Genomic DNA, 26,538 nt, shown 5'->3' on the forward strand with positions numbered 1-26,538 from the left:
CTATATTTGAAGTAAAGCTGTATGTTAAACATGAGTATGTTCCACCATTTGCAGTTGTGAAAAATGTACAGCCAAAATACACCAAACAATTGCAGTTTAAAATTAAATAGGTAAAAAAAACACATTTAATAGATGATACATTTATTGGGTTATTTATAATAAATTAACATGTTTATTTCCTTTACATATTTTATAGCTACAAGATAATCGTAAACAGACACTGACCATTTGTGCAAAGGTATAAATTATACTAATTCATGATCAGTTGAAAATTACTGTAATTGCACATTAATAATTCCATTGATTTGGCATAATGCACTTCCATTTGAGATGTGTGTGCACATGCACTTGTGTATCCAAAACTATCTCTATCTTCTTTCATTAATGTACATAGGTATATCAAAAGATATTTATTGCACTATAAAGGTACTAATCAAATCTGATCATTCCAGTCCAACAATATTTCATAATCCCTTCATTTATTAACTGCTGCTCCTTAGCCTTTGACTTTGGATAAATTATGTTCACCTTTCCCAAAGCTGATTGTCACAACAGAAAAATATGGTTCAACACAAGATTGACTTCTGTTGTCATCATAAATGTTCAGAGCAGGATCAGTGGGTGAAGCATCAATAAACAAACAGAAGCAATACAGGAAGAGTAATGATGTTAGTTGCACAAGTTTGTGTCCTAAGAAGGAAAATTTCCATGCATTACAATGTTGTAAAACATTTATAAATAATGTATTTACAGTTTTGCAATGCATTGTATACCATGCATTATAAAGTTGCAAAACATTTATGAATAATTTACATAAAGTGTTGCAATGCATTGTATCTAGAAAATATTTTCTTCTCATTTCTTTAATTGGATGATTGTCACATATGGAATGTTACAGTTTGGCATAAATCAAGATAAATATTTACAGCCATGAAACATATTGATCATCCCTGAGATACTTGATTAATGAAAATTGTGGAGATATTTGTTCTCAAAAAATATTCACTGTGTGGTGAGTTAATCATAGAATTAAAGGGCATTAACTGGATCTTACAGTACTGGTTCAACAATGTTTCAGTAAGATTCAGTCATCAATTGTACAGTCAAAAACTAGGTAATTCCCAAGTTAGTAAACTGTTATATTGCTTTATTAGACAGAAATATGCAAATTTGGTCGATCAGCATCATCTGCATGGGTCAGAGGCTGATCTGTCAACTTCTACACAGAGCCAGCAGACATTCAGAGGCAGCCTTTTGTCTAGATTTCAGATGTTGAGTCAAGGGATGAACTAAGTTGTGGATGAAGGTTGGGAATTCTACCCCATGCCTGCAGCCACATTGCCACATGGATGCTCATTTTGCACCTGTGAAACAGGTAGTGCTAATGAATTTCTAGTTCTATTTGTATTGGCCTGTTATTCATTGCTAAGGAATCACCATTTTTTACTGCATAAATATCCATTTAGTAACATGATTAGCAAGCAGTTGTATTTCGAACAGTTAATGCTAGTATAAATTTGAAGCTGGCAAGTTGCAGTTCAATTCTTCCCAAGCTCTGTTGATTTATCTTCTATATAATGTCAAACTTCATGGTCTTTATACTAAAAGGAAAGAAAAAGTTAAATAAGATTCAATTTTTATTTTAGATTTCATTCCTAAAAATAAATTGCTTTATTTTAAGAAATAATGCTCAAATTACATTGCACTAAAATTTATTTTCAGGGTAGATTTAGCAGTGTCAGCTTGTTAGCATTGCTCTTCCTTGCTTGTTTTGCAGTTGCTGAGAGTGCGACCAGATAAATGGACACTGCGGAACAGGACAAGCAGCTGTGTTACACCTGAACCAATCAAACTGGTGAATTGTGAAAGTAGGAGTGCAAGAACTGAGAAGAAAACATAATTTGGAGTGGTGATTCAGAGTCAAATTAGAAAGAAAAACTAACAGGAAAAAAATAAGAGAAATCAAAATAAAGAAACAAAAATAAAATGTAAAGAGTCAGTATTTTGTATTTTGAAAATATCCAACAATTAAATCTTATGAGGATAGGTTGAGTGAGCTGGGGCTTTTCTCTTTGGAGAGAAGGAGGATGAAAGGTGACTTGATAGAGGTCTACAAGATGATGAGGCATAGATCGAGTGGACAGTGAGACTTTTTCCCAGGGCGACAATGGCTAACACGAGGGGGCATAATTTTAAGGTGATTGGAGGAAGGTATAAGGGGGATGTCAGAGGTAAGTTTTTTTACACAGAGAGTGGTGGGTGCGTGGAACGCACTGCCGGCAGAGGTTGTGGGGGCAGGTATATTAGAGACATTTAAGAGACTCTTAGATAGCCACATGAATGATAGAGAAATGGGAGAGAAGGGTTAACATTTGGGAGGGAAGGGTTAGATAGATATTAGAGTAGGATAAAATGTTGGCACAATGTTGTGGGCCAAAGGGCCTGTCCTGTACTGTAATGTTCTATGTCCTTAAAGTTGAAGGAATAAGACTCTGCACATGTGATGATTATCTTTCAGTGCTTGGCAGGATGATGGAAAGTCATTAACAAAACATCTCTCACAGCTAATCCTGGCTTCATTGTACATGCTTAATTTATACAGCTCTAAAAATAGAGCCTTGCTCACTTCAAGCCAGGTCTAACTTTCTGTGGTCCTGTATTTATAATGTAAATACAGGAACTTCACAGCACTCAGTGCACATCAGTGGTGAGCCAATCAGCGATGTGCTGTCAGTCTATCCATTTTTTGGATGTCTGTATTTGATCATCTGAAGTTACTGTTGTATTTGCTAAAAAATTACAATGAGTGATTTTTGGACTCAAAGATTGCAGGAGGCTGGCATTAGATTTAATATTTTTAATAATACTGGAGTTGATTTGAAGTCTTTTGATTAAATAGTATTGTGAAATTTGTCAGGGCTTACCATTTGTTGATATTTTCCAACAATCTGCTGAGATTTCACTTCAGTTCCTTTATATGCAATAAAATGGATGAGCGTATTAATCCTGAAAAATAGTAAATAATACTGTTATTATTTGCTTATTATTAGATTGATTGTTTTTAAAACAGTGTTATTTTTGATAAATACCTGTGGTACAACATGGTGAAGAATTGAATTGCCAGCAGCCCAGCAAATGATATCAAGAACATAAAACCAATGGGTTCAACTTCTAGCTTTTCATCCTCTGAGAAACTACCATTTGAGAGGATCTTGGGGATCTTGATGTGTATATCAGGACCAATCAGTTGCAGGAAGAATGTTGAAACAAGCCACAGAACATTAATAATGAAGAACAGGAAAGTGGCCTAGAAGCAGAAGAAGAATTCCTCTAAAACCTAGCTTCATAATACATACAATTTTTCCTTTGAATACAATGAGAACAAAAATAAACTGAACGTGTGGGTGCTTAGTGGGAGCTGTTGATTTACTGAACTGTGAGAATCAGCTGTACCCTTCTGCAGCGATTTTCTGATTCATGGCCTGTTGGAGCAAAGATTTACTCAAGGAATGAAGCCATATAAAATGTCTCCTTTCATCCATTACCTTAATGACTCATGCACTTTGCTTTCCTTTCAACTAGGAAGCATTTTGCACAATGGTCAAGCTTTGGCAAGATTTCATAGAAATAATGGGTTTAATAGATCAAGCAAGAGGATGGCAGGCCCTTCCTAATTTTAGACTCTTAAAACTGTCACATTTCTCTGTGGCTTTGCAGCTCCCTTTTTACTTCATCCTTCCACACCAAATGTGAATTCACAAGATTTTACATTTACATTTAATCAAATGGTGATTAGTTTCAGACCAAATATTTGTAACCAATCCCTACCTTGTTTCTCAGGGACTTCAGATGTTTAGCAATCTCTTGCTGTCTCTCTTTATCTTCATCAATTGGTTTAAGATACATCTCAATGAAGTCATTCCAGAATGGTTTTTCACTCTACAGATTAGAGAATATTATTGATAAAACATTTGATTCCATTAATCTATGTGAATACTATATTTTCTTTATAATACAGGTGAATAGTTACATGCAAAATTATATGACAGAATCCTTAATATACTTTGAAGGGCAGCACAGTGGCGCTGTGTGAGGTTCTGCTCAAGTCTCTGGTTTCCTCCCACATCCCAAATACTTCCTGGTAAACCAACTGGCCCCTGTAAATGATCCCTCCCCCACACACAGTTGGTAAGTGCCAAAAGAATCAAGGGGGAATTGATGGACATGCAAGAGTAAATAAGTTTCAGGACTGCTTCTAAATAAGGAGAGGGGGAATAGGACTCGTAGGGTTGCTCTGCTGGGAGCTGGCATGAAGCTGTTGAAACCCCAGGGCCTGCATGGCCACTTTCTGTGTCACAATAAGTAAGTAAATTAACTCCAAAAGAAACAGAGAGAACTATGATTTGCAATAACTTACTTCATCAAGCTTTTCTTCAATAAGCTCTATATGGACAGACTTCTCTTGCAAATTGCTAATCCAGTCTATATAATAAAAACACAAGAAAAAAGATTATTCTCAGGCTCACTGCAATTGGATCAGTTGAGCATCAAAAGGAGATGAGTCGATCATTTTCAGCCATTCACACTGAATTAAGACTGATGCTTAGAGTGGGTCTGCCACATGTCTGGTACTACTACTGGTACACATAGATGCCACCATGAAATCCCAATGAAAACCAGTGATTGTGCCCCGTCTTGCTGAGGGACCTCAACTTGACATTATGGAATTCAATTCTCTGATCTTATGCCAGGTTAGACCTGCTGTAGGATCAGAGAAAGAATTCTCTGAATAGGGGATTCTTGGCCAGTGAAATAGAGAAAGTTCCTTTTTTAAATTTTTTTTTATTATTTGAATAAATTTTAATTATTTCTAAATGACTCCAAAAGACTGTTAAATTTCTTGCCAGCTTTGACAAGGGCATTTTGAGGACAGAGCCTCAGGACCATACCACCTGAGGCCTGTTTGACACTTTGCTGGACACATCCAGGTTCCAGGGGGCCATTCAGGTTTCAGACCAGTTTAGTACGAGTGGGGGAAAAGCACTGGTGGCAAGTCTGGGCAGCTGTCCAGATCCAGCACACCCAGTATCTTCTACATTGCCCTTCAAACTATTGAAGCCAAAAATTCTAGTTGCTTTGGGGCAGGAAACAAGCTATTTGTCCTTTCAAATGGGGAATATAAAAGCAATTCCAGCGCATGGTCTGTAACTTCAAAATTAGAGTAAGCCCATGTGGGGGTGATGTCAAAGAGTACTGGGAATCTGGAATTCTCACCCCCAAGAAGCTGTTGAGGTGAAGTCAACTGAAAATATCAAAAGTGAAATTAATGGACTTTTATAGGAAAGGGATTAAGGGTAATGGAAACAAGGTGAATAAATAGAGTTAAGATACAGATCTGTCAATAGCTAACTGAACACCTGAGTAAGTTTGTGGGTTTGTTCCTATTGTGAATGAGTGTCAGCCAGGCTGATGTCGTGGCTGATAAATCAAAAGGATTTTTTGGGAGAGGTGGGGGAGAGCCTGTGAGTAGGTGCAATGATAAAGAAAAATAAGTTCACACTTTCAGAGGCAGTAATAATGAAGAAAATTATTCTGTCCTACAGAACCCTATAATGCTAACATCAATTTTGATTGTGTTAGACTCATATTTAAAATCATAAAGCAATTTCCTTCCCATTCACAAGCCTTCTTGCCATTCTTGTCAATTAAAAAGAAGCCAGGATTTCCTAAAAATATTAATACTCACTGTCTTCAATTCTGGGTTCCATTACTTCTATTTCATCAATTGCACTAAAGGAAATAAAATGAAAATGGATTTGAATAATTTGAATATAGGACATCAGGAATAAAAATGATGCAAGAAGGTAAAAAAATACACAAGGAGAAAATGCCACAAGAGACAAGTCAATCTTTCCAATAAAAAAAGTCAACAAAGATCTATGATCAAGAAAAATTAAGCCAAAGGTAAGAATGAACCTCTCAATAACACAGCACAAAATAGAATGGAAAAGTGTGCATAAAGGGGAGATGCCATGGAAGGCAAAAAGCATATAGATAATTCTTTTCACACTCTAACTACCTAAGAAGAAACAGTCGTAATCATCCTTAATTTCCCTCCTGTTCACGTCTCCACTCCAAGGAAAGTTGACAGTTTAGAACAATCATGATCCCAACCTTAGTTTATGAAACCATTCAAAAAGAATCCCAGCAACTCATGAGTGTCAAAATGTATGAGTAAGATTCCTGCACCAATTAGCAATCTTCAAAGTCAAGATAACTCTTAACTAATCCATGTGTTGATCTTAAGCCTCCAAACAAACCAGTGGCGGAAACTGCAAGAACTCTGTGATGAAATGTGAGTTCACAAGGTGCAGGGAGATTTGTAAATCTTATATCATCTAGCCTAATGAACTTCTAAGGTACAATTTGAGGGGAAAATTTAAACCAAAGGAAATGCATCAATCCAGAAATAGCTAAACCTATATCTCAAAACACAGGATTCAAACACAGGATTGTGGGGGCAGATGCAGTAGGGACATTTAAGAGACTCTTAGATAAACACATGAATGATAGAAAAATAGGGGGCTATGTGGGAGGGAAGGGTTAGATAGATCTTAGAGCAGGATAAAACATTAGCACAACATTGTGGGCCGAAGGGCCTGTACTGTGCTGTAGTGTTCTATGTTCTATGTTCAAAAACAGAGAATAGAAAGTAATAAGATATGCTATTAGAATATTATAAGGAGTTAGCACTAAGTGCCCTTTAATATTACATGTCAGTTTGAAAGTGAGATACCTGTCCATTTGTTGAATTTCTTCCTTTTTATCCTCTCTGATTACTAATTCAACATCCCAGCAGATGCATTTGCACTTCTTTTCATATCGCTTAACCTGTTGGGGCTTCTTTTTGGTCAATTTCTTTGGAGCGGCAGTTTCACGAGTACCCCATGAAACATTATTCATGTTCACCATAGAATAAATTGGCAACAGCAAGTATCCACTTGGAATGCAAATTATGTACAGCATTCCATATAAAACAAGGTGGAATTCCTGGGGATGCAGCAATGCTGTTGAGACGAAAAGGACCACCATGGAAATGAAGAACAAGCCAGTTGGGGTGATAAAAGTTTGTTCTCTGATAATTTCACCTGAAAAGGGCAAAACATTATATTAGAATTTTGACAACAGTAAAGAAAAAGCTTATGATTGTTCTTTCCTACCAATGAGTTCACATGAAACTCCTTATATACTTGATAGTGTCATGGACCACTGGTTTGCCCATTTATACCAGAGTTTTCTAATTATAGTCTACAATCAGAATACAGTCACTGTTTCCACATTGAAATTGTCTAATGATGGTTTAAACAGGCTTATTTTTCACTCACTTATAGGCCTGCTGAAAACAAATTATAAGAAGACATTGGATAGGCTGGGTCTGTTTTCCCTGGAGCAAAGGAGACTGAAAGGTGATATGATAGAGGTATATAAAATTATGAGAGGCATAGATAGGGTAGATAACCAGTGTCAGTTTCCCATGGTAGTGGTGTCTAAAACTACTGGGCTTAGGTTTACGGTGAGAGGTAGGAGTTTTAAAGGGGACCTGAGGGGTAAATTTTTCACACAAAGAGTAGTTGGTATCTGGAATGAGCTGCCAGAGGTGATGGTGGAGGCAGGGACAATAACAACATTTAAGTGGCATCTGGTCAGGTACTTGAATGAGCAGGGTATAGAGGGATATGGAAATAATGCAAGCACTTTACTAATCTCACTTATTAGTACAGATAGGCATGATGGTCAGCATACATGCAGTGGGCTGAAGGGTCTGTTTCTATCCTGTATAATTCTGTGACTCTAAATGAGCCTTGAGAATACAATTTAACCAAGGTGATCCCATTTTTCAAGCAGCCATCAGCAACTGTGATTTATTTTCCCTCTTCATTTTTCTCTTATCTGTGTAAGTTAATGGTTCTCTTCCTGAAATTGAGTAGATACGTTGCTATTTTTAATTGAAAGGCCTGCTGAGATTTAGAATAATAATTTTAAGATTGTCACACCCATTGGTTTGGTAATTAAATACTGATATCGTTACACCCATCAATAAAGGCCCTATAAACAGAAGGTTAGGGGGATTAAAGGTGTGGTAGTGGCACAAAAGAACATAATGCAGCTGCTCTGTTTATTGGCAAATATCTGACATTAGTAAATTAAATGATGATTTGGCAGACTGTCACAAAAGTGTAGTCTGAACCCTCAGTCACAAACTAAATCAATAACAAAAGTGCAGGTAATCATTTTAATTCAGTCTTCCTTTTGCCTTGCTCTGGATAGTTGGGGTTAGGGGTAGGGAATGGTGTCCAGAAGGAGGGAAGTACTCCAGTAACAAAACAGGATGCCATTTAAGACCTAACCAAGTCCTGTAAAAACATAAGGGGGTAAAGATTTCTCCATGGTGGGCAGCAGTTGATCTACAATATAGCAGTGTCTATGTCTTGACTTCAATGGAACTGAATTTTGGTAGCAGAACTGTCCAATCTGGTGACTTCCAATGGCAGAAGAAGGCTTTGATCTCCACTGCCACTTCATTATTTTCAGTACCTCTTTTTAACACATAACAATGGTGATTGATTAACACAATTTTAATGAATAAATTAATAAAACTAACCAAAATTACCCATATTTTAATATAATTAATTCAAAAATTTTCATTGACAAGGATAATTGATATGCAATTTTGTTAAACAAATCTAGTAGTATAACAAAAGGTACACTCACCAATGATGGACATTATTGTTGCAATCATTAGAAAAGCATAGAAAATGCTCAGAACTGCAGCAATATTGATCTGAATATCTGATTTGACTTTGTAACAGATGAGTATATAGAGAGCAGGAGGAATAACTCCAAGAGCCAGGGCAACGTTTCCATTCCATTTAAACACAAAGGTAAATGATCCTGTAAAAGATATTGTATGGAAAAAAAGTCATCTACATTGAATAAAAAAAAGAGGTGAGGTTTTAGATTTAATAAATTTTCTGCTTTTCTTTCATTGATACAATGTAGAATCATCTGATGTATGACATATTAGATTACAGCAAAGAATTTCCTGAAAGTACTCCTGCTGGGCCACCATAACTTCACCACAACAAGAGCTGTTCACTCTAAATCCAGCAAACTAGTAGTGGCAGAGAGGTGGCAATTCCAAGCAAATTCCTGGCCCATGTCCTTAACCACCTTCCCTTTTCCACTAATTCTATTTTATGTTCATTCTTCCCATCTCTGCCAAGTTCCTTGCGATTTTTTTTGTTATATTGAAATGTATGTTGCTATTAATACCTTCAGAATGCTACATGGCAGCAGTGTGAGTGGAATGTTAAAGTGGGCATTGACTTCATGACTTTTATTTATTTGGTCAGGATGGCAGATTCAAATGACACAATGATCTATTCCATCTGATGTATGACACCATGGGGCAGAGGAAACAATCTTATTCTTCAAGTAGGGAGCATAATTTGATGGGAATTGGGGGCTCGAAACACAGCAGGACAGCATCAAAGGCAATTGACACTCCCATCAAACCATAAGCATTTGTTTAGATTCTTAATGCTGGATATTTTGCGGTTTGCATCTCACTCTGAGGCTATACAGTAATATTACAAACCTACTATTCACATGGTGTCATTTCTGTAACTGGAGCCAAAGGCCTTTCTAGAATTTAACATACTTTATAATTAGATTAGCAGATCCTGCTGTAGCAACTAACAGATGATGTGTTTGAATGCAGAAATATGAACTCTCATAATGGGCCACAAAAAATTTCATGTCACTTCTACTGTGTGCAACTGAATGCGACATCTATTTAATTTGTGACAATGCTACAATTTTACAATATTGCTGTATAAATAAAACAAGTAGTGAGTTAAATAAACATGTATTATCACTGGTTATAGGTAAGAAAATATTGCACTTAGAGCATAATCACCTGCTATCATCAAAACCACAGTGGCAGGACCCAGAATTGAAGCTGCTGTTCCTATAATCTGGTACAGAATGTAGAGTTTCGAAATTGAAGGGTTTTTCTTTGATGTTTCTGCTGCACTGTCCAGAAGGTCAATTGTATTTGCCAAAGTTGATGGTACCCAACGGCGTCGTTGGTTGTAGAATTCCTTGAATTCTTGTGGTGCATTTGTGTAGGCATCTGAAGCTGCATTGTATTCCACTCTCCATCCCTGTTGTAGTAACAATGTGCACAGCCAACGGTCTTCTCCTGTTGGAATCGATTGTTTCACAAATATTATTAAAAAATGCTCAGCATTTCTTGAGCTAAGATAAATTAAATCAAAGAATGTCTTCATCCAGGATGACTCAGACTTCTGCATGCAGTTATAGTTTGTTTTAATGATTGTTCCAGTCTCTGGCCTATTATTGCTGTATGACACTAAATAGTTGGTATTGAATTTGATCCAGTTGCCTGTCAGTTTACATTAGCTTTTCATGTTGGATGATGTTCACAGATTCCACTTATCAAATAAATGCTTGTCTTTTAAATGGCGCTATTTCCTTTACAAACAATACAATAGAATTAACATGGAAGCCTGCCAAATCTTTCAATGTACCATGACAGATCAAAAGAATTTTTTCCAAACAATACAAATACTATTAACTAGCTGCCAAGATTATAACAAGATATCAGGATAAGTTATGCAGAAATCCTAGCTCAGTGTAGAACCAAAAAAATAGTCAGATTATATATGGTAATTTTACCTTGATCATATTGGACAAAATGCTGTGCTTCAGTTGCCGTTGTGGTGTATTTTTTCACAACATTGTCATCCATTAGAGCCGCTGCCCTGAACAAACTGAAGCACCCTGGACTGCACAGCACACAGCCTAACACGTGTTCAGCTGTCTTCTGGAGCCAGTGACCAACAGCGTATTCAAACTTCTGGTACCACACCATAGGACCTTTGAAAAGGAGAGGGAAACCTTGCAATTTACTGGTCTGTATAAATTTGTTGAGGTTTGATCTTTGATACTTTTCAAAACAAAATCCAGATCAAGACCAATTATGTCATGGGTCAAGTACAAGTGACTATACCAATGACTGTATCTTGCATCTACCTGAGAGAAACACTGCATGTTCACTCTTGGATCCCCAAAGGTAACCATGTATCATTGAATATTAATCTATCCTTATACTAACAAAATTTATCTTTGGCTACCTCTGCCACAGAGACCATCATCAAGCTGTAAGACCTAGTATTATAAGTCCTCCAAATAAGCTCATTTTTCCATCAGGAAACTAACTTATGTTTGTGATAACAAATTGGAGTCAAAGTCCTGGGGAGAAAAATATTGATATCTAGTTGTAACCATAAACACGGTGGCCTGGAATTGGTGAAAGGGATAACTGTGAAGTTATCAGGCAGCCACAATATCATTAGACAACAAGCTGCAGTATATAAGTTACTTGATTTTCCCAGTTTCACGGGATTGGTTCTTCAGTGGAAGACTTGGCACATAAGAAGTGATGTCCCAGTACTTTCCACTAAATGTCCACTAAACCCACCAGTAAAGAAAGAGCTGGTACATTCAAGAGTAAGTGAACATTTAAGAGTGTCTTCATTCCTGCCAAACAACCTCTCTGACCCAGAAATAAATGTAATAACCCATAGGGCTCCTCCACACCCCATACACATACTCAACACATTATGGTTAAGCTAGAAGTGTGAGTGCTTCCAGGGGGCTGAGTTTAAATACCTATTTATAGTTTCTAACCTACTGCCAATCCTCATCTTGAGCTTTCTCCCACACCTAGGAGGTTAGAGTTCTCCCTAAACCTACACACCTTTCTCAAAGTGGCTAGTCACAGAATTTATTCTATACATTACTGATGGGTTAATTGTTTTAACTCAGTGAACATGATTGAAGTCTCTTTTTTAGAATAAAATGACAGTCATAGCACCATTTACTGAGCACAAAATTAGTGATAATAGTAAGTAATATTTCTGATCCTGCATGTCCTCTATATGCTGTGTCAGAAGCAAAGATAGATAATTAATGGTCAGTGTAATGTGTTATTTACAACATCATACCAACTCCTGTAGGATGTATTCTACCGCATGCAGCCCCCACGTGTGGATATCTCCTCAGCCTGTCAACAAGCAAGATCAAAGCCGAGGGCTGGAAATCAGTGTCTCCATCCAATGCCAGAAGGTAGGTGTTTTCCTTCTCAGTCTTTAAACAAAACAAAACAAAAACAAATTAAGATATGGCATGTTCCCAAATGGATTATAGAAGGAGGCACGTGTTCAGCATGTTTGAAATTCTCTCCCAGAAGTCAGCCTGATTGATGGGCCTGGTTTTGAATTGGTCATGGAACACTCTGGAGTAGGTCACAGACCCCAGTAGGGAGCCTTCAGCTACTACTAGGAGTGTGGGGGTTCAGATCTTTGCCTCGGGTGAGCAATTACCAATCTGTAGGATCTCTGATCCCAGTTGGATTTCAAGCCTTGTCACCAGATGCTTTGTGTGAGAATCTTCTGTTGAGAAGGAGGACTCTAGTCCAACTGGAGGGCTGGAAGGAAGTATTCCTTCTCTGCCAAGCCAACAGTATGTGCTCCAGAGGCAATTGGTGTCTTCTCAAAGCTGCCTTCACCTCACTTGAATTGACGGGTTTCAAGAGGTCTGAAAACCCAGCTGGACAGGATTGCCAGTTAATATGGAAAGCTGATTTCCTCAGTGAGATTATCATGTACCTCCACAAAGCAAGCTGGTGGATAGTCACAAATTAGAAATTAAACTGTGATCTATGCACTAAATAGGAAATAAAATTGCAGCTGGACTTGCTACACCATTTTAATAGAACTAAACTGCAGAAGCAAATTGCAGCTTACTGCCACAACTACACTGCAAAAGTGACCAAGGGCAAATTTCTAATCCTGTGTATCTAAACTTTACTGTTGCATAGCATCGTTTTTAGCTGCTGGAAATTAAGACACATTCCTCACCTTCAAGGTATTTTCAGTAGATATTTCATTTGCAAATTTTCCTGACAAGGTAGTGTACTTCCTATTTAACTTCCATCCCAGGAGATAATACATGTACATAATCTGAAAATATACATGGAGAATGTTGATATACACAGGGCAGAACAGACAGCAAAATATACCTATATTAGTCAGTCTTGCTAAATAAACTATTTGATATTAAACAAGTTTTTCAGGGTGCCCAGAAGATGAACTATGAGCCTTCTAAAGAGCTGAATGTGGGCTCAGATCTCAAATGTTATTCAGCTGCGGAAGTGTATTTTCCAAATTCTCAGCCAAGTTACAAACAATTTCTATTAGTCAGAAATATTGGATCAGATTTCATATTTATACTTCCAGTTCCTGCATTTGCACCGGACCCAGAGAAGTTTTCAGAAGAGCCTTGCTCTCAATTTGAAAGCCAACTTTGATCCCAATTGTTAAAAGAAACCACCTTCCAATTCACCAAGTAAAGTGCCAATTAAGTCTTAGTATCAAGTACTCTCTAGTTGTTACAAATTGTACTTGTGCATTGATAGTACAGTTCCAAATTGGTGAAGGAGCTGATAATAACCCAGTTGACTGCTTTGTACTTGACAGTGTTGAGCTTTTGTCATGCCAAAGCTGCACGCATCTGGTTTAGAGGAAAATATTCCGGTATACTCCTAGCTTGTGCCTCTAGGAGGTCGGGGTAAGTCACTTAATATTTAAACACACCTGAGACCACCTCTTCTTGTGCCGGATCTTCTGTTTGTCTTTCAAATGAACATGTATAGTGTTTCCATATGGAAGTGTATAGCTGATTCTTCCACCATAAGGTGTCTCCATTATAGTTGGCCTCACAATGTCATCATCTTCCTGTTCATCCTTGGAAGTGTGTTTTTCACGTGAAAATATCCTGTTTAATAAATGATTTAATTCCAGAAATTTAATAGTATGACCTTCTTGAAATTGTAATCCTTAGTACTTTATTCCTCAGCAGGATGGCAGATATAAGTCACACACATCAGTGATGCTGGAACAATTGCAACTGCAGATCAACTACTCATTTTTAGTGAGCAGAATCACCACACTAAGGCTATCTCAGTAAGTGCTGAACCTTGTAACAATAGGTTACTATCTCAGGAAGTCCTGAACCTTGTAACAATAGGTTAAAACTGGTTTCCAGATTCACCTTGTAACATGATGTGTAGTTGGCAGTCAGGGGCTTGTTGATATCATTATGAAGTTTAAATACTGGACATTAAGTTCATAACAAAGACAGAGACACAAGAGATTCTGCAGACGCTGGAATCTGGAGCAACACACACAAAATGCTGGAGGAACTCAGCAGGTCAGGAAGCATCTACGGAGGGAAATAAGCTGTCGACGTTTCAGGTCGAGACCCTTCATCAGAACTGCAACAAGTGTAACAAATGTAACAAGTTCATAACAAATGTAAGATAGTTCCAGTACCTGTAAATGTCCTCCATTGTGGAAACAAGGTTCTTCACATACTCATTCGCAACTCTTTCCTGCATATTTTCATCTGGACCCACAAGTGTAAATGCATCGTCAAAGTAAATATGTGTTTCGAAGTCAAAATTGTCTTTATGTGATTTTAAAGAATTTGGTTTGTATTTGTCCAGCCTGCAAAGAGAAATGGCTAAATGAGATCTGCACGTACATTGTGGAAGCAGTTAATACTGCATTTGATTTCTTATGTCAGTAGACAATGAGCACCAAAGATCATTATCATTAACAAACAATATATGTTACAGTAACTAGACTGTGCAAAAAAAAGTCATTGCACTTTTAAGCACCAGATTCCATAATTTTCAGCCCAAAAGTTTGCTGACCTTTGTCAGTGCTTTGCTGAATTATCACATGGAGCATTGTTTAAAAATGGAATGTCTCATCTTTAACAGATGAATGCAGGCTAGAAGCAACCGGCTCCCAGCTATGGAATGCTCCCCTTTCTGCTGGCTGATCACAGGACGGAATTGTTGAGATCATTGTGACATGGCTCCCTCCACAGAGAGGAAAGGTAGTGTACAACTAATGGACTGTGATAGAAACTTATAATAAGTTAATAATAGGGAATTAAAACTCCAAGCCATGATATAAAGAACAAAGGTAGGTTTGAACAATATGAACTTTGAATGATGTTAAGTGGATCGGAGGAAAATACCTTTGTACCACATCTGAATGGACTCAGAACTTTAGTTTCCTAGTTACAAAAGCACTTCACGTTGATAATTCATCTGACCTGAAGGCAGTACAGCGATTATGATCAGGCTGACTGAAGACTGGAATAACTTCCCAGAGAAAAAGTATTAGTTGAGACATGCAAATTATTTTGAATTTTAGTTTGTTCTTCCACCATGGGTGAGGGGCAATAATTTGGACATTCTACCTGCTGCAGAAACTCTCCCTTCATTACCATTATTCAAACAGCTGCCAAATGTGCAAGAGTTGTTCATGCCCAGGTGATAATATTTTGGTCTTTTTTTGCTAGTATATTTCGCATCAACGCAGCCAACTTTGAGCGAACATGTCACTGGTAATGTCTACATTCAGTTATAAATGGCACCATAACACTAAACATGCTTTATGTCACTTGAAGATGCATAAAACAAAAAGCACATGACTGAGGAATTTACACTTGAAGGCAGTTGAGGTCCGGAAACAACTTTAAAGAAATTTGTGGCAGCCTCACCAGGTTGATTGATGTGGTGCAACCTGTCAATATTCGTGCAATGATTGAAAATTGTTAGAATTGTTTAAGACAGCAGTATATAGCTTATCTCTGGGGTGATTAAAAATCTTGAAAGGAAGCACACAGAATGGTTTTGAAAACAGTACCAGAAATCAATCCCTCTAAGTTTACCTGAATATTGAGGTAAGAATCTTTTCCATTTCATCCACTGTTTCATGCCACATCGTTGCACACAGATATATCATGACATGATCTGATTTCCTGTTTAAAAAAATATTGGTTATGAAAATCAAGTCTGTTCTACAAAATAGGTAGAAATCCGTAACAAGATATGGCTCTGATATTTGAATCAGTGAACCTTAAAGGAAATTATTTTAAACATAATTTACCTAGGGGACATTTTCCTTAACCCTTTCTTAACTTTTTTTTAAAGTTTTTCTTAACCTTTACCCAGCTAATGCCTGCAAAGGTCAGAAAACAAGTGAAAAAGACCTAATACGTGAGTTCTTCCTTCTCTCCCCTTTATATCCTGTCCCCACACTTGAAACTATCAGCTCCTGACACGTCCATCGTCATGATTTCCTACATCCCTACACCAGTTATAATGCAATCACATTCTCCATTACCTACTTGAATTCATTTTGAGCGTTAATTGTTTTGCACCCTGTCTCCAATACTATTAAAAAGTGTTCTTCTAGGAATATGATTTTCTAACTTCCCCAAAATAATTTTCTTGAGTTCCTTACGAAAGTTTCCTGGGGTAAACTTTAATTCCTCAAGACACCAAGACAGTCCCAGAACAGACTCTCTTGGGAGCTGCTGCCTAAAGCCAAACAGAAAGCCCCTCGACATCAAGCCAGGACCACAGCAACAGAACTTTGGATCTTGAGCCACGGCCACCACTGGTACATTGTGATTACTCAACCTTATAGATTGCATTGCAGGTGTTGAAAATGCAAGATTTTTACTATTTAGCATCAGAATCATATTATTATTGATATTAATACACTACAAGATTGTCAGTCATTCACTGCTGTGTACTGCAATTTGGGTAAATATAATTAGCTTTCAGCTGAATTACAGAATGAACAATCAGAAGGTTCTATTAAGAGAAAGGGAAAGGTATTGGACATAGTTTTTCTCTGATTAGCCCTGTACCTTCCATAAGTTTCTCTGCAGAGAAATCTGCCAATGCATGTTACTTTTCCACATAAGGAAGGCCACATTATGCCAATAGATGTGTTAGGTTACAGAAACGTGTTATTTCAAAAAATAGAGGAACTAGTCATCCAGCACTCTGCTGCATGTTAAGCAATACATTGCAGAAAGGATCTCTGCAAACCTGGCTGCGATTGTTCAAAGGAATTCCCCTTAGGGGAAGGATTAACCAAACCAAGAAATGAGACAATATTTCCTTACTTGGCATTTACTGCTGTTATTCAATAAGGCAAAACGAATAAGGAAATTATAACAGAATGATAACAGTGAAATCAAGTGTATTGCATATGAACCCCCTTGCACTATGTAAGTCTGAAGAAAGATACATTTTCTGTTATTGTAGCAGTGAGAAGTTCTATGAATAGAATGTACCTTTTGATTTCCTTATTTTTCTTTTTCTTTTTCTGGACCCGTGTGTTGAGCAGCATTGACTGTTCCATGAAGGCAGCTTCATATAGCCATCGAACAAAGAGATGGGATGTCCTTTCAATCCTTTGAATGTGCTGGCCCCACACATAGAATGTTGAGAAAAATAGCCCAAGCCAAAAGCATATAGTTGAGGAGCCAAGTAGTGCCAAGCCAATTCTGCTGGTATTTAAGATTGCCTGTGCTCTGCAAAGGCTTTGTGGGATCTCTAAAAGTAGTATTCGTACAGAATTGCTTTCATTGGCAGTCTTTAAGCCATTGCAAAAGATGGTTAGGTTAAAGGTAACCCCTTCAACATACCTGTTAGAACTATCATACAGCACAATCAAAATAGCAATAAATACCACTGGGGTGGCTAATATAAATGGCACAACAAAGCTGCGTCTAACTGCATGCATTTTACACACCAGGACACCAAACCAGTGGCAAAGGACAGAAGAACATGCTTGTATTCCAAAGAGGCTCAAGATAATTTTTAATTCAAATTGAGAGACTGTTTTGAGATCTTTCCAGTCATACTTATTAATTGGAATCCATGCCGCTACCACACTCAAAGTGACCAGAATTCTAATTGCACTGGTACAGACATATGTGATATTTCTATTGTAACGCAAGCTTTCCCTTATATTTTCCATGAATCCAATTTTACAGCCCAATGTAAAATTTTCCCACCAATTGAGCGATATTAGTGTTAAGGAAACTATTGCCAGGGCTACATATGCCTGAAGGTATTTTATGTCCTCTGATTGCCGCTGAGGAATGTGGACCAGAACAAAAAGCAATAGTCCAAGAAAAGTCAACCCAAAGCCAATCAGTGGGAGTAACAGGGTACATTTGAGAGTTTTCAACTTAAACACTATTTGTAGAAATGAGGGAAACAGACAGACCCCATTCAAAATGCACAGATTGGTTATAATGTCAAAGTTAGGCAAGCAGACCAGCACAAGGACTGAAGTGGCAAGTGCAACGATTGCTTCAATCAAGCATACCTGGCGAGAGTAGAAGTAGTGGTGGGGGTGGGGGTGTAGGAAGTGAGAGGGCAGGTAGGGTGGAGACAAAAACGGAGTTTAGAAATCTAAATTATATTGTTGCAATAAATATTAAAGGTTTTGAACTCTTATTTATTTTCAATCATTTTTGTTCATGCGGATATGCAAGTTCCAAACTTAAATCTGAATAAATTCCTCTTGCACCAGAATGACTTTTTAAAACTTTTTTCAATGCAAGCCCTTTGAGAATGAGCAAAGCATTATTAATCCTACAATATTGATTCAGTTCAAATATTAAAACACTTAATTAAGTCTGAGCCCCATGCTCAAGAATACTAGAAATTGTGCAATGTGACATTTAATCATGGTTCCTTCAATACCACCTTTCTCTTTTCCATCTTTACTATTATTCTTTACTATTTCCCAGGATATCAATCTTCTAATTGATTTGAATTTTATACTTGACTTGAACAAACTCTCTTCTAATTTTGAATTTTACTTTTTTTTATTTACATCAACTACTGATTCTGTTAAAGCTTTGTCCATGGAAAGTTATAATGTGATGAAATCAGCAGATTATGGAAGTCGTGAAGTTCTTTCTATATGTTGAAATGTGTAGCTGCATTTGGCATAATTATGAGATACAAAAAAAAAGACGACAATATTTAGGAATGTAAAAACAAGGAACAGATCTAGGCCATGTAGCCCCTCAGGTTTGCTCCACCATTCAAGAAGGTAATTAGTTATCTAATCTTCAGTCTTAGCTCTATTTTCCTGCTCAATCCCCATGATCCGTGATGTACCTTTGGTTCAAAAATATACCTGAGCCTTGAAAGTATTTAATGGCTCAGCATCCACAGCTGTCTGAAAGAGAATTCACCAATTCCTAACGCTCTCAGAGATGAAATTTCTCCTCATCTCAGACTTGTGGTTGACTTCTTAACCTGAGACTATATTGGCCATTTCTGGATTTTCCTCTTAGGGGAGTAATTCTCTCAGCCACTTTTCTAACACACTGAGGATCTTACACATTGTTGAGACCACTGACACAATGATATTTAATATAGTTTAAATATTAATTTTTTCTCCCTTTGGTTTTTTGCTTCCATTTGAGAAGTTAGCTAAAAACAGTTCCAAAGCATACCAACATTTAGGATTTCCTCTAAGATTCTACTTTTTGCCAAATCATTGAAAGTAAATGTACAAAAATATTTGTACAACTGATAATGATATTTTAGTTAGAAGTACAGATTCACTTAGAATGACTGAAAATTTAAATGCAACTGTGGACAGGTGCTAAATGTTTTTGTTTGAAGTTCATTTCCTAGCAGAGTTCTTAATCTCCTTAAATTAAATCAATTAGATATTTTCATTTTCATCCATTAAATTGTGATTTCAGTTTCTACATTCAAAGTATCTATAAATATCTTCTGCCAGTATAACTTCAACTAGAAAAATAACATTTTATTTTAAAAAGAAAATATTGTGGCGACTCACCGTCTAGTCGGGCGAACCGGCTCGGCAGTCGGGTCGCGCGGCGTCGGAGCGACGAGGCCCAAGATGGCGGCGGGCCTCGTCTTTCCGAGCGACGGGGAGAACCCGCGCGCGGGAAAGTCCTGATGACGTAGGACTTACGTCATTGCCGGTTTTTTTGGGCGGGAGTTTCTCTCCCTTAAAGGGCTCACACAAGGCGGGAAAATAAACCAGTTCTGTTTGGCAATCCTCCGAGTCGAGTCTTGTTTTATTCCGCAGTAGCAACCGCTACATTGGTGACCCCGACGGTCCAAACGGCTTTTGGACCCGCGAAATGGACGACAGCGCAGCAGCCAACGCAGTGGCCCTCAAGCTGCCCGCCTTTTGGACACTTCGGCCCAGCGTCTGGTTTGACCAGGCCGAAGCGCAATTCCACCTTCGGCAGATCACCTCCGACTCCACGAAGTACTACCATGTGGTTAGCTCTCTGGACCAGGAGACAGCCGCCCAGGTTGGAGACTTCATCCAGTCGCCTCCGGAGGAAGATAGGTACCCGGCTTTCAAAGACCTTTTGATTCGGACCTTCGGCCTCTCCCGTTGTGAGCGCGCCGCCCGCCTGCTTCATCTGGATGGCCTGGGGGACAGATCCCCATCCGCCCTAATGAATGAGATGCTGGCATTGGCCGAGGGACACAAGCCATGCCTGATGTTCGAACAGGCCTTCCTCGAACAGCTCCCCACTGACATCCACTTGTTGTTAGCTGATGCCGACTTCAGCAACCCCCGTGAGGTGGCCGCCCGGGCAGATGTCCTGTGGAGGGCCAAGCGCGAGAGCGGTTCGTCCGTCAGTCAAATCACCAGGCCGCGAGCCCAACGCCTGCCTCGCCCGGCCCCAGCAACCGAGCAGCCACGCCCCAGGAACGCAGACGACGACACGGGTGACCAGCTGTGCTTCTACCATCAGAGGTGGGGTGCGGAGGCCCGTCGATGCCGCCCACCCTGCAAGTCAGGGAAACGCCAGGGTCAGCCGCCGCTGATGGCTACGGCAGCTGGCCGCCGACAGAGCCTCCTCTTCGTTCAGGACAAGAAATCTGGACGGCGTTTCCTCGTTGATACTGGAGCGGAGGTCAGTATTTTGCCCCCGACAGGCCGCGACACTCGTGACAGGCCACCAGGTCCTCTACTCAATGCCGCCAACGGTACAACGATACGGTCTTTCGGCACCCGTACGCTTCAATTACACTTTGGCGGCAGCCGTTTTACCTGGACCTTTACCCTTGCCACCGTCGCCCGACCACTCCTAGGCGCCGATTTCCTTCGGGCCCACAACCTGTTAGTCGACCTGCGAAGGAAGCGGTTAGTCCACTCTAGCACTCTCCGGACCTATCCCCTGGGAGAAATCAGCCCACCAGCCCCGCGCCTGGACTCCATTACCCTTTCTGGCGACGATTTCGCCAGGCTCCTAGCCGAATTCCCATCGATTTTGGCACCTTCGTTTACAAATTCCCGGCCCACACATGGGGTACGACACCACATCATTACCACAGGGCCACCCCTTCATGCCCGAGCACGACGATTACCTCCAGACAAGCTCCGCCTGGCAAAGGAAGAGTTCCATCACATGGAGGAGCTGGGGATTGTTCGCAGGTCAGACAGCCCCTGGGCCTCCCCCCTGCACATGGTCCCCAAAGCCACCGGAGGGTGGAGGCCCTGCGGCGACTACCGCAGGCTGAATGATGCCACCACCCCGGACCGCTATCCCATCCCTCACATCCAGGACTTCGCAGCGAACTTACACGGGGCCCGCATCTTTTCCAAAGTGGACCTCGTTAGGGGATACCACCAAATCCCGGTCCATCCGGATGACGTCCCCAAAACTGCGATTATCACCCCATTCGGCCTGTTCGAATTCCTTCGGATGCCGTTCGGCCTTAAGAACGCCGCGCAGACCTTCCAGCGGCTGATGGACGCGGTAGGCCGAGGCCTGGACTTCGTGTTCATTTACTTGGACGACATACTGATCGCCAGCCGTAACCGCCAGGAACACCTTTCCCACCTCCGCCAGCTGTATTCCCGCCTCCGCGATTTCGGCCTCACGATTAACCCGTCCAAGTGCCAATTCGGACTTGACTCTATCGATTTCCTCGGCCACAAAATCACCAGCGACGGGGCAACACCCCTACCCGCCAAGGTGGATGCTATCCGCCATTTTGCCCGCCCCGACACAGTCAAAGGCCTACAGGAATTCCTTGGGATGGTCAACTTTTACCATCGTTTCATCCCTGCAGCAGCCCGTATCATGTGCCCTCTGTTCTCGCTGCTGGCTGGTAAGGGCAAGGACATCACCTGGACTGACGAGGCTGCGGCTGCTTTCGTTAAGGCCAAAGACGCCCTGGCAGACGCCACGATGCTGGTACACCCTAGGACTGACGTCCCGACTGCCCTCACGGTAGACGTGTCCAACTCCGCGGTGGGTGGGGTACTGGAACAGCTACTCGAAGGCCGCTGGCAACCCTTGGCGTTTTTCAGCAAACACCTTAGACCGCCCGAACTGAAGTACAGCGCTTTTGATCGGGAACTTCTAGCGCTGTATCTGGCGGTCCGGCATTTCCGATACTTTCTAGAAGGCAGGCCTTTCACCGCTTTCACCGATCATAAGCCTCTGTCCTTTGCCTTCTCCAAAGTCTCCGATCCCTGGTCAGCTCGTCAGCAGAGACATTTATCCTACATTTCCAAGTTCACAACTGACATCCAACATGTCTCCGGAAAGGATAATGTCGTTGCTGATGCACTTTCCAGACCAACCATCCACAACTTATCCTTGGGTGTCGACTACACGGCCCTGGCTGACGCACAGCAAGCCGACGACGAACTGCCCAGCTACAGAACCGCAGTCTCGGGTCTGCAGCTCCGAGATTTCTTGGTTGGTCCAGGTCAGCGGACCCTACTTTGCGACGTTGCGACTGGTCAGCCCCGCCCTATTGTCCCTGCAGCCTGGCGGAGACGCGTTTTTGACTCGGTACATGGGTTGGCGCACCCATCCATCAGATCTACTGTCCGACTGGTCGCCAGCAAGTTTGTCTGGCATGGCCTGCGCAAACAGGTCAGTGAGTGGGCCAGGACTTGTCTGCACTGCCAGACGTCAAAAATCCAGCGACACACCAAGGTCCCACCACAGCAGTTCGAGCCTACCCGTAGGAGGTTCGACCACATACACGTCGACCTCGTGGGCCCTCTGCCGGTTTCAAGAGGAGCCCGGTACCTCCTTACCATCGTGGACCGGTTCACGAGGTGGCCTGAGGCAACCCCCCTGACTGACATCACAACTGATTCCTGCGCCCGAGCGCTGCTCACAACTTGGGTCTCACGTTTTGGCGTTCCGGCCCACATCACTTCCGACAGAGGCACCCAATTCACTTCCAGTCTCTGGGCTGCATTAGCGAACCTGCTAGGGACGCAGCTGCACACCACCACGGCCTACCATCCTCAATCAAATGGGTTGGTGGAACGTTTTCACCGCCATCTAAAATCGGCCTTGATGGCCAGCCTGAAGGGTCCTAACTGGGTTGACGAGCTGCCTTGGGTCCTGCTCGGCATACGCACTGCCCCCAAAGACGACCTCCGCACTTCGTCAGCTGAGCTTGTATACGGGGCGCCACTAGTTGTCCCCGGGGATTTCATACCTGCCCTTCAGGACCAAGGGGAACAACCCCCAGCAGTTCTACAAAGACTGCGCGAGAAGCTCGGCGCCTTGGCCCCGATTCCCACCTCATGGCACGGTCAAGCCCCTTCCTGCCAGCCCAAGGAACTACGGGACTGTAAGTTTGTTTTCGTTCGCAGGGGCACACCTCGGGCGCCATTGCAACGACCATATGAGGGACCGTTCCGAGTCATACGGAATAACGGATCCACTTTTATTTTGGACATTGGAGGCAGGGAACAGGTTTTCATGGCGGACCGCCTCAAACCGGCCCATTTGGATCTGCAACAGCCTGTCGAGGTTGCCACGCCACGACGCAGAGGCCGCCCCCCTAAGCGGCAGCTGGCACAGCCCACGGACCTTGGGGACTGTCTCGCCGGTTCTGGGGGGGGTTGTGTGGCGACTCACCGTCTAGTCGGGCGAACCGGCTCGGCAGTCGGGTCGCGCGGCGTCGGAGCGACGAGGCCCAAGATGGCGGCGGGCCTCGTCTTTCCGAGCGACGGGGAGAACCCGCGCGCGGGAAAGTCCTGATGACGTAGGACTTACGTCATTGCCGGTTTTTTTGGGCGGGAGTTTCTCTCCCTTAAAGGGCCCGCACAAGGCGGGAAAATAAACCAGTTCTGTTTGGCAATCCTCCGAGTCGAGTCTTGTTTTATTCCGCAGTAGCAACCGCTACAATATGAATATTTCCATAGAAAGATTTTGTTTTTAATGTGAATTTTAAAATCAACTTACCATGGCAAGAATACTCTTTGGGGGACTAGAGGATGATCCAAATGATGTTTTCCATAAAGCTTTCCCAAATGCCAAGACATTGGGCACCACTAATGCACAAGCCAAGACAAGGTGAGAGAAAGGTTTGTTTTCAAAAGGCGAGTTCATGTTTGAAGTGCTGATCAATAAAAGAAGACTAGACTGCAAAGCAAAAGTAAAGTTTTTCAGTATAAGCATCACTTGTCAGAAAGTAACATGTAACATCAAAAGTAATTATTATTTTAATGAAGGCTAATGGTAATGGAGTGAATTCCAGTTTTTCCTCTGTTGGGACCATAATGGACCAAAGTTTTCCCTTAGCTGACCAGCATGCCAAGATGCTCCCAGCACTAGATTACTGGATAGAAGGGAGATGGCTGCTGATGAATTTCCCAGAATAGAAATCTCTCCACTCAACCCCACATGAATCACCATCAATTGCTGATCTAGCCTTAAACCTGGCACATCTAGTTTTCCCTGTTTCTTCTGCATGTTCTGTACCTGAGAAACTTCAAGTACCTGCAAGTTACTTTTATAGCAAATTTGGGACCCCAGACAATTTTCTTTGCCTGAAAATTCTGCAATTTGAGTGAAAAACACATCATTGTTTCACAGACCCATCCTTGTGTTATTGATGCCAAGCAATAAAAATTGATATTTTTCTAGTTTCATTCCCTTTCCAGCTAACCCCCTTTCAAGTAAATAAAAAGCTGAGTGTGAAAATACTGTATAACAAAGGATGGATATAACAAATGATAAAACAAGAACCTAAATATCACTAATTATTCCATAAAGTAGATATTCCAAATGTCCATTCTGCTTGAATGAGCTTATCTATTCTATAATGCCTATTTGTGTATCTGCCAGGGATCAATTAGCAATGCTCGTTGCCCTGAATCAATGGGTGGTGAGTCTTAGTCCTATTCGAGAGAATTGAGTACAAAAGCTTTGCTGAAACTCCAGAGTAGTGCTGAACACAGCACTGCACATGAGAAGGTGCATTCTTTTAAGATGAGATATTAGATTGATTCCTCAGGGACTTAAAAGCTTTCTTTTCACAGTGGCTTGGTCAACAGTTATAAATCTACTAGAAATTGTGCTATTTGACTATTTATTTAATTGTCTTCCATAGTATATATTTGATGGCAAAAGAGACTGTAGACACTGGAAACAGGAGCAAAAAATGAGCTGCTGAAGGAACTTGGAGGTCTGTGGAGGGAAATGGACAGTCAACATTTCAAGACCCTTCTGGATTGCAAGTATTTATTTGATAGTAAAGCACTATGCAAGACATAAAGTTTTGAAGATGCTGTGTACCGTAAATGCAAGCCATTCTTTACATTATGACCCACAGATCTACATCAAAAATAGACTGTTTTAACAAAAGTGGTATGCAGATGGAACTCGATAAAACACAATAAGTAATTCAAGATTTTTCATTATTTTCAGTAGTGTCTCTTTAAGCATTTACTGACCTTGCTGAGAAAAGCAAACCCAAGCACACAAACTCCAAAGAAGAGACAGATTAAATACTGAAGGAACTGAATGGATTTCCTGGTTACTTCTTCTTCATCATTGATTGTTTTTAACATAAAAGGATCCCATGTTTTTCGGAAACTAAATTTAAAAAAAAAGTGTAATATTGGATTTTGAAGATAATCATTGTTCAATTAAGATTTGTTAATTTTTGTTTAAATTTTCCACTTTTTGTACAATATTTCAAATGTAATACAATTATTACATATAAACATAGCTAAAATACACAAATGTATTAAATTAAGCAATGCAAATGTGAATCTCTCACTATGTATTCATTATGCATTCTTCAAAGCTACAGTGTTCAATATGACACAATTCATTCTAAATAAAGTTTTAAAACAGAGCAACCAAATGTCAGAGATTTAAGTAACTTCCCACTATTAAAATAATTTCTTTAATTATTTTCATTCATGTGAGTTTCCCCTCTAAACAGTGAATACACACAAAATTTGTTACTCCAAATCGTAACACTACACTTAGATACACTACACTATTAATTTACCAAAGCCAGCTATGATGCTGCATATCTAGTATCAAGTAGTCAAGCTTTTATAGAATTATTTATTTCTGTTGTGTATTATTTCTGAAATTGAAAAATTAATGAAACAAAGAGGTTTACCTGCTTCTGCGCCGTCTATTCAAATCATAATGATCTGGATCCATATTTTCCATTTTGTTTCAAGGATTTTGTGAAAAAATACCTTAGTTACAATCCTA

The 26,538-nt window shown here is 40.5% G+C and overlaps 1 protein-coding gene across 1 annotated transcript; it reads right to left on the reverse strand.

Moving 5' to 3' along the window:
- Nucleotides 1-228: 228 nt before the first annotated feature.
- On the reverse strand, nt 229-26,538 carry LOC127568268 (chitin synthase chs-2-like). Its single transcript, XM_052011822.1, has 19 exons — nt 26,441-26,538; nt 25,758-25,899; nt 24,265-24,444; nt 17,314-18,356; nt 15,895-15,984; nt 14,481-14,654; nt 13,743-13,923; nt 13,008-13,109; nt 12,093-12,234; nt 10,762-10,962; nt 9,980-10,264; nt 8,773-8,952; nt 6,797-7,148; nt 5,747-5,790; nt 4,418-4,482; nt 3,829-3,939; nt 3,090-3,307; nt 2,925-3,006; nt 229-1,601 (listed from the first exon to the last, which is right to left on the reverse strand). Exons 1-19 carry the CDS (start codon nt 26,491-26,493, stop codon nt 1,581-1,583), a joined length of 3,666 nt encoding a protein of 1,221 aa, XP_051867782.1. The 5' UTR covers nt 26,494-26,538; the 3' UTR covers nt 229-1,580.

The sequence above is a fragment of the Pristis pectinata genome, chromosome 3, assembly GCF_009764475.1.
Source record: "Pristis pectinata isolate sPriPec2 chromosome 3, sPriPec2.1.pri, whole genome shotgun sequence".
In the NCBI taxonomy this organism is placed as follows: domain Eukaryota; kingdom Metazoa; phylum Chordata; class Chondrichthyes; order Rhinopristiformes; family Pristidae; genus Pristis; species Pristis pectinata.

What these genes read in the sequence shown, in the direction of transcription:
- LOC127568268 (XM_052011822.1), bottom strand. Translation starts at nt 26,493, where the DNA reads ATGGAAAATATGGATCCAGATCATTATGATTTGAATAGACGGCGCAGA. An exon ending in GGTTTGCTTTTCTCAGCAAG is followed by an intron (nt 24,445 to 25,757) that starts GTCAGTAAATGC and finishes TTTGCTTTGCAG; the next exon opens with TCTAGTCTTCTTTTATTGAT. An exon ending in CTACTGAAAATACCTTGAAG is followed by an intron (nt 12,235 to 13,007) that starts GTGAGGAATGTG and finishes TTTTGTTTAAAG; the next exon opens with ACTGAGAAGGAAAACACCTA.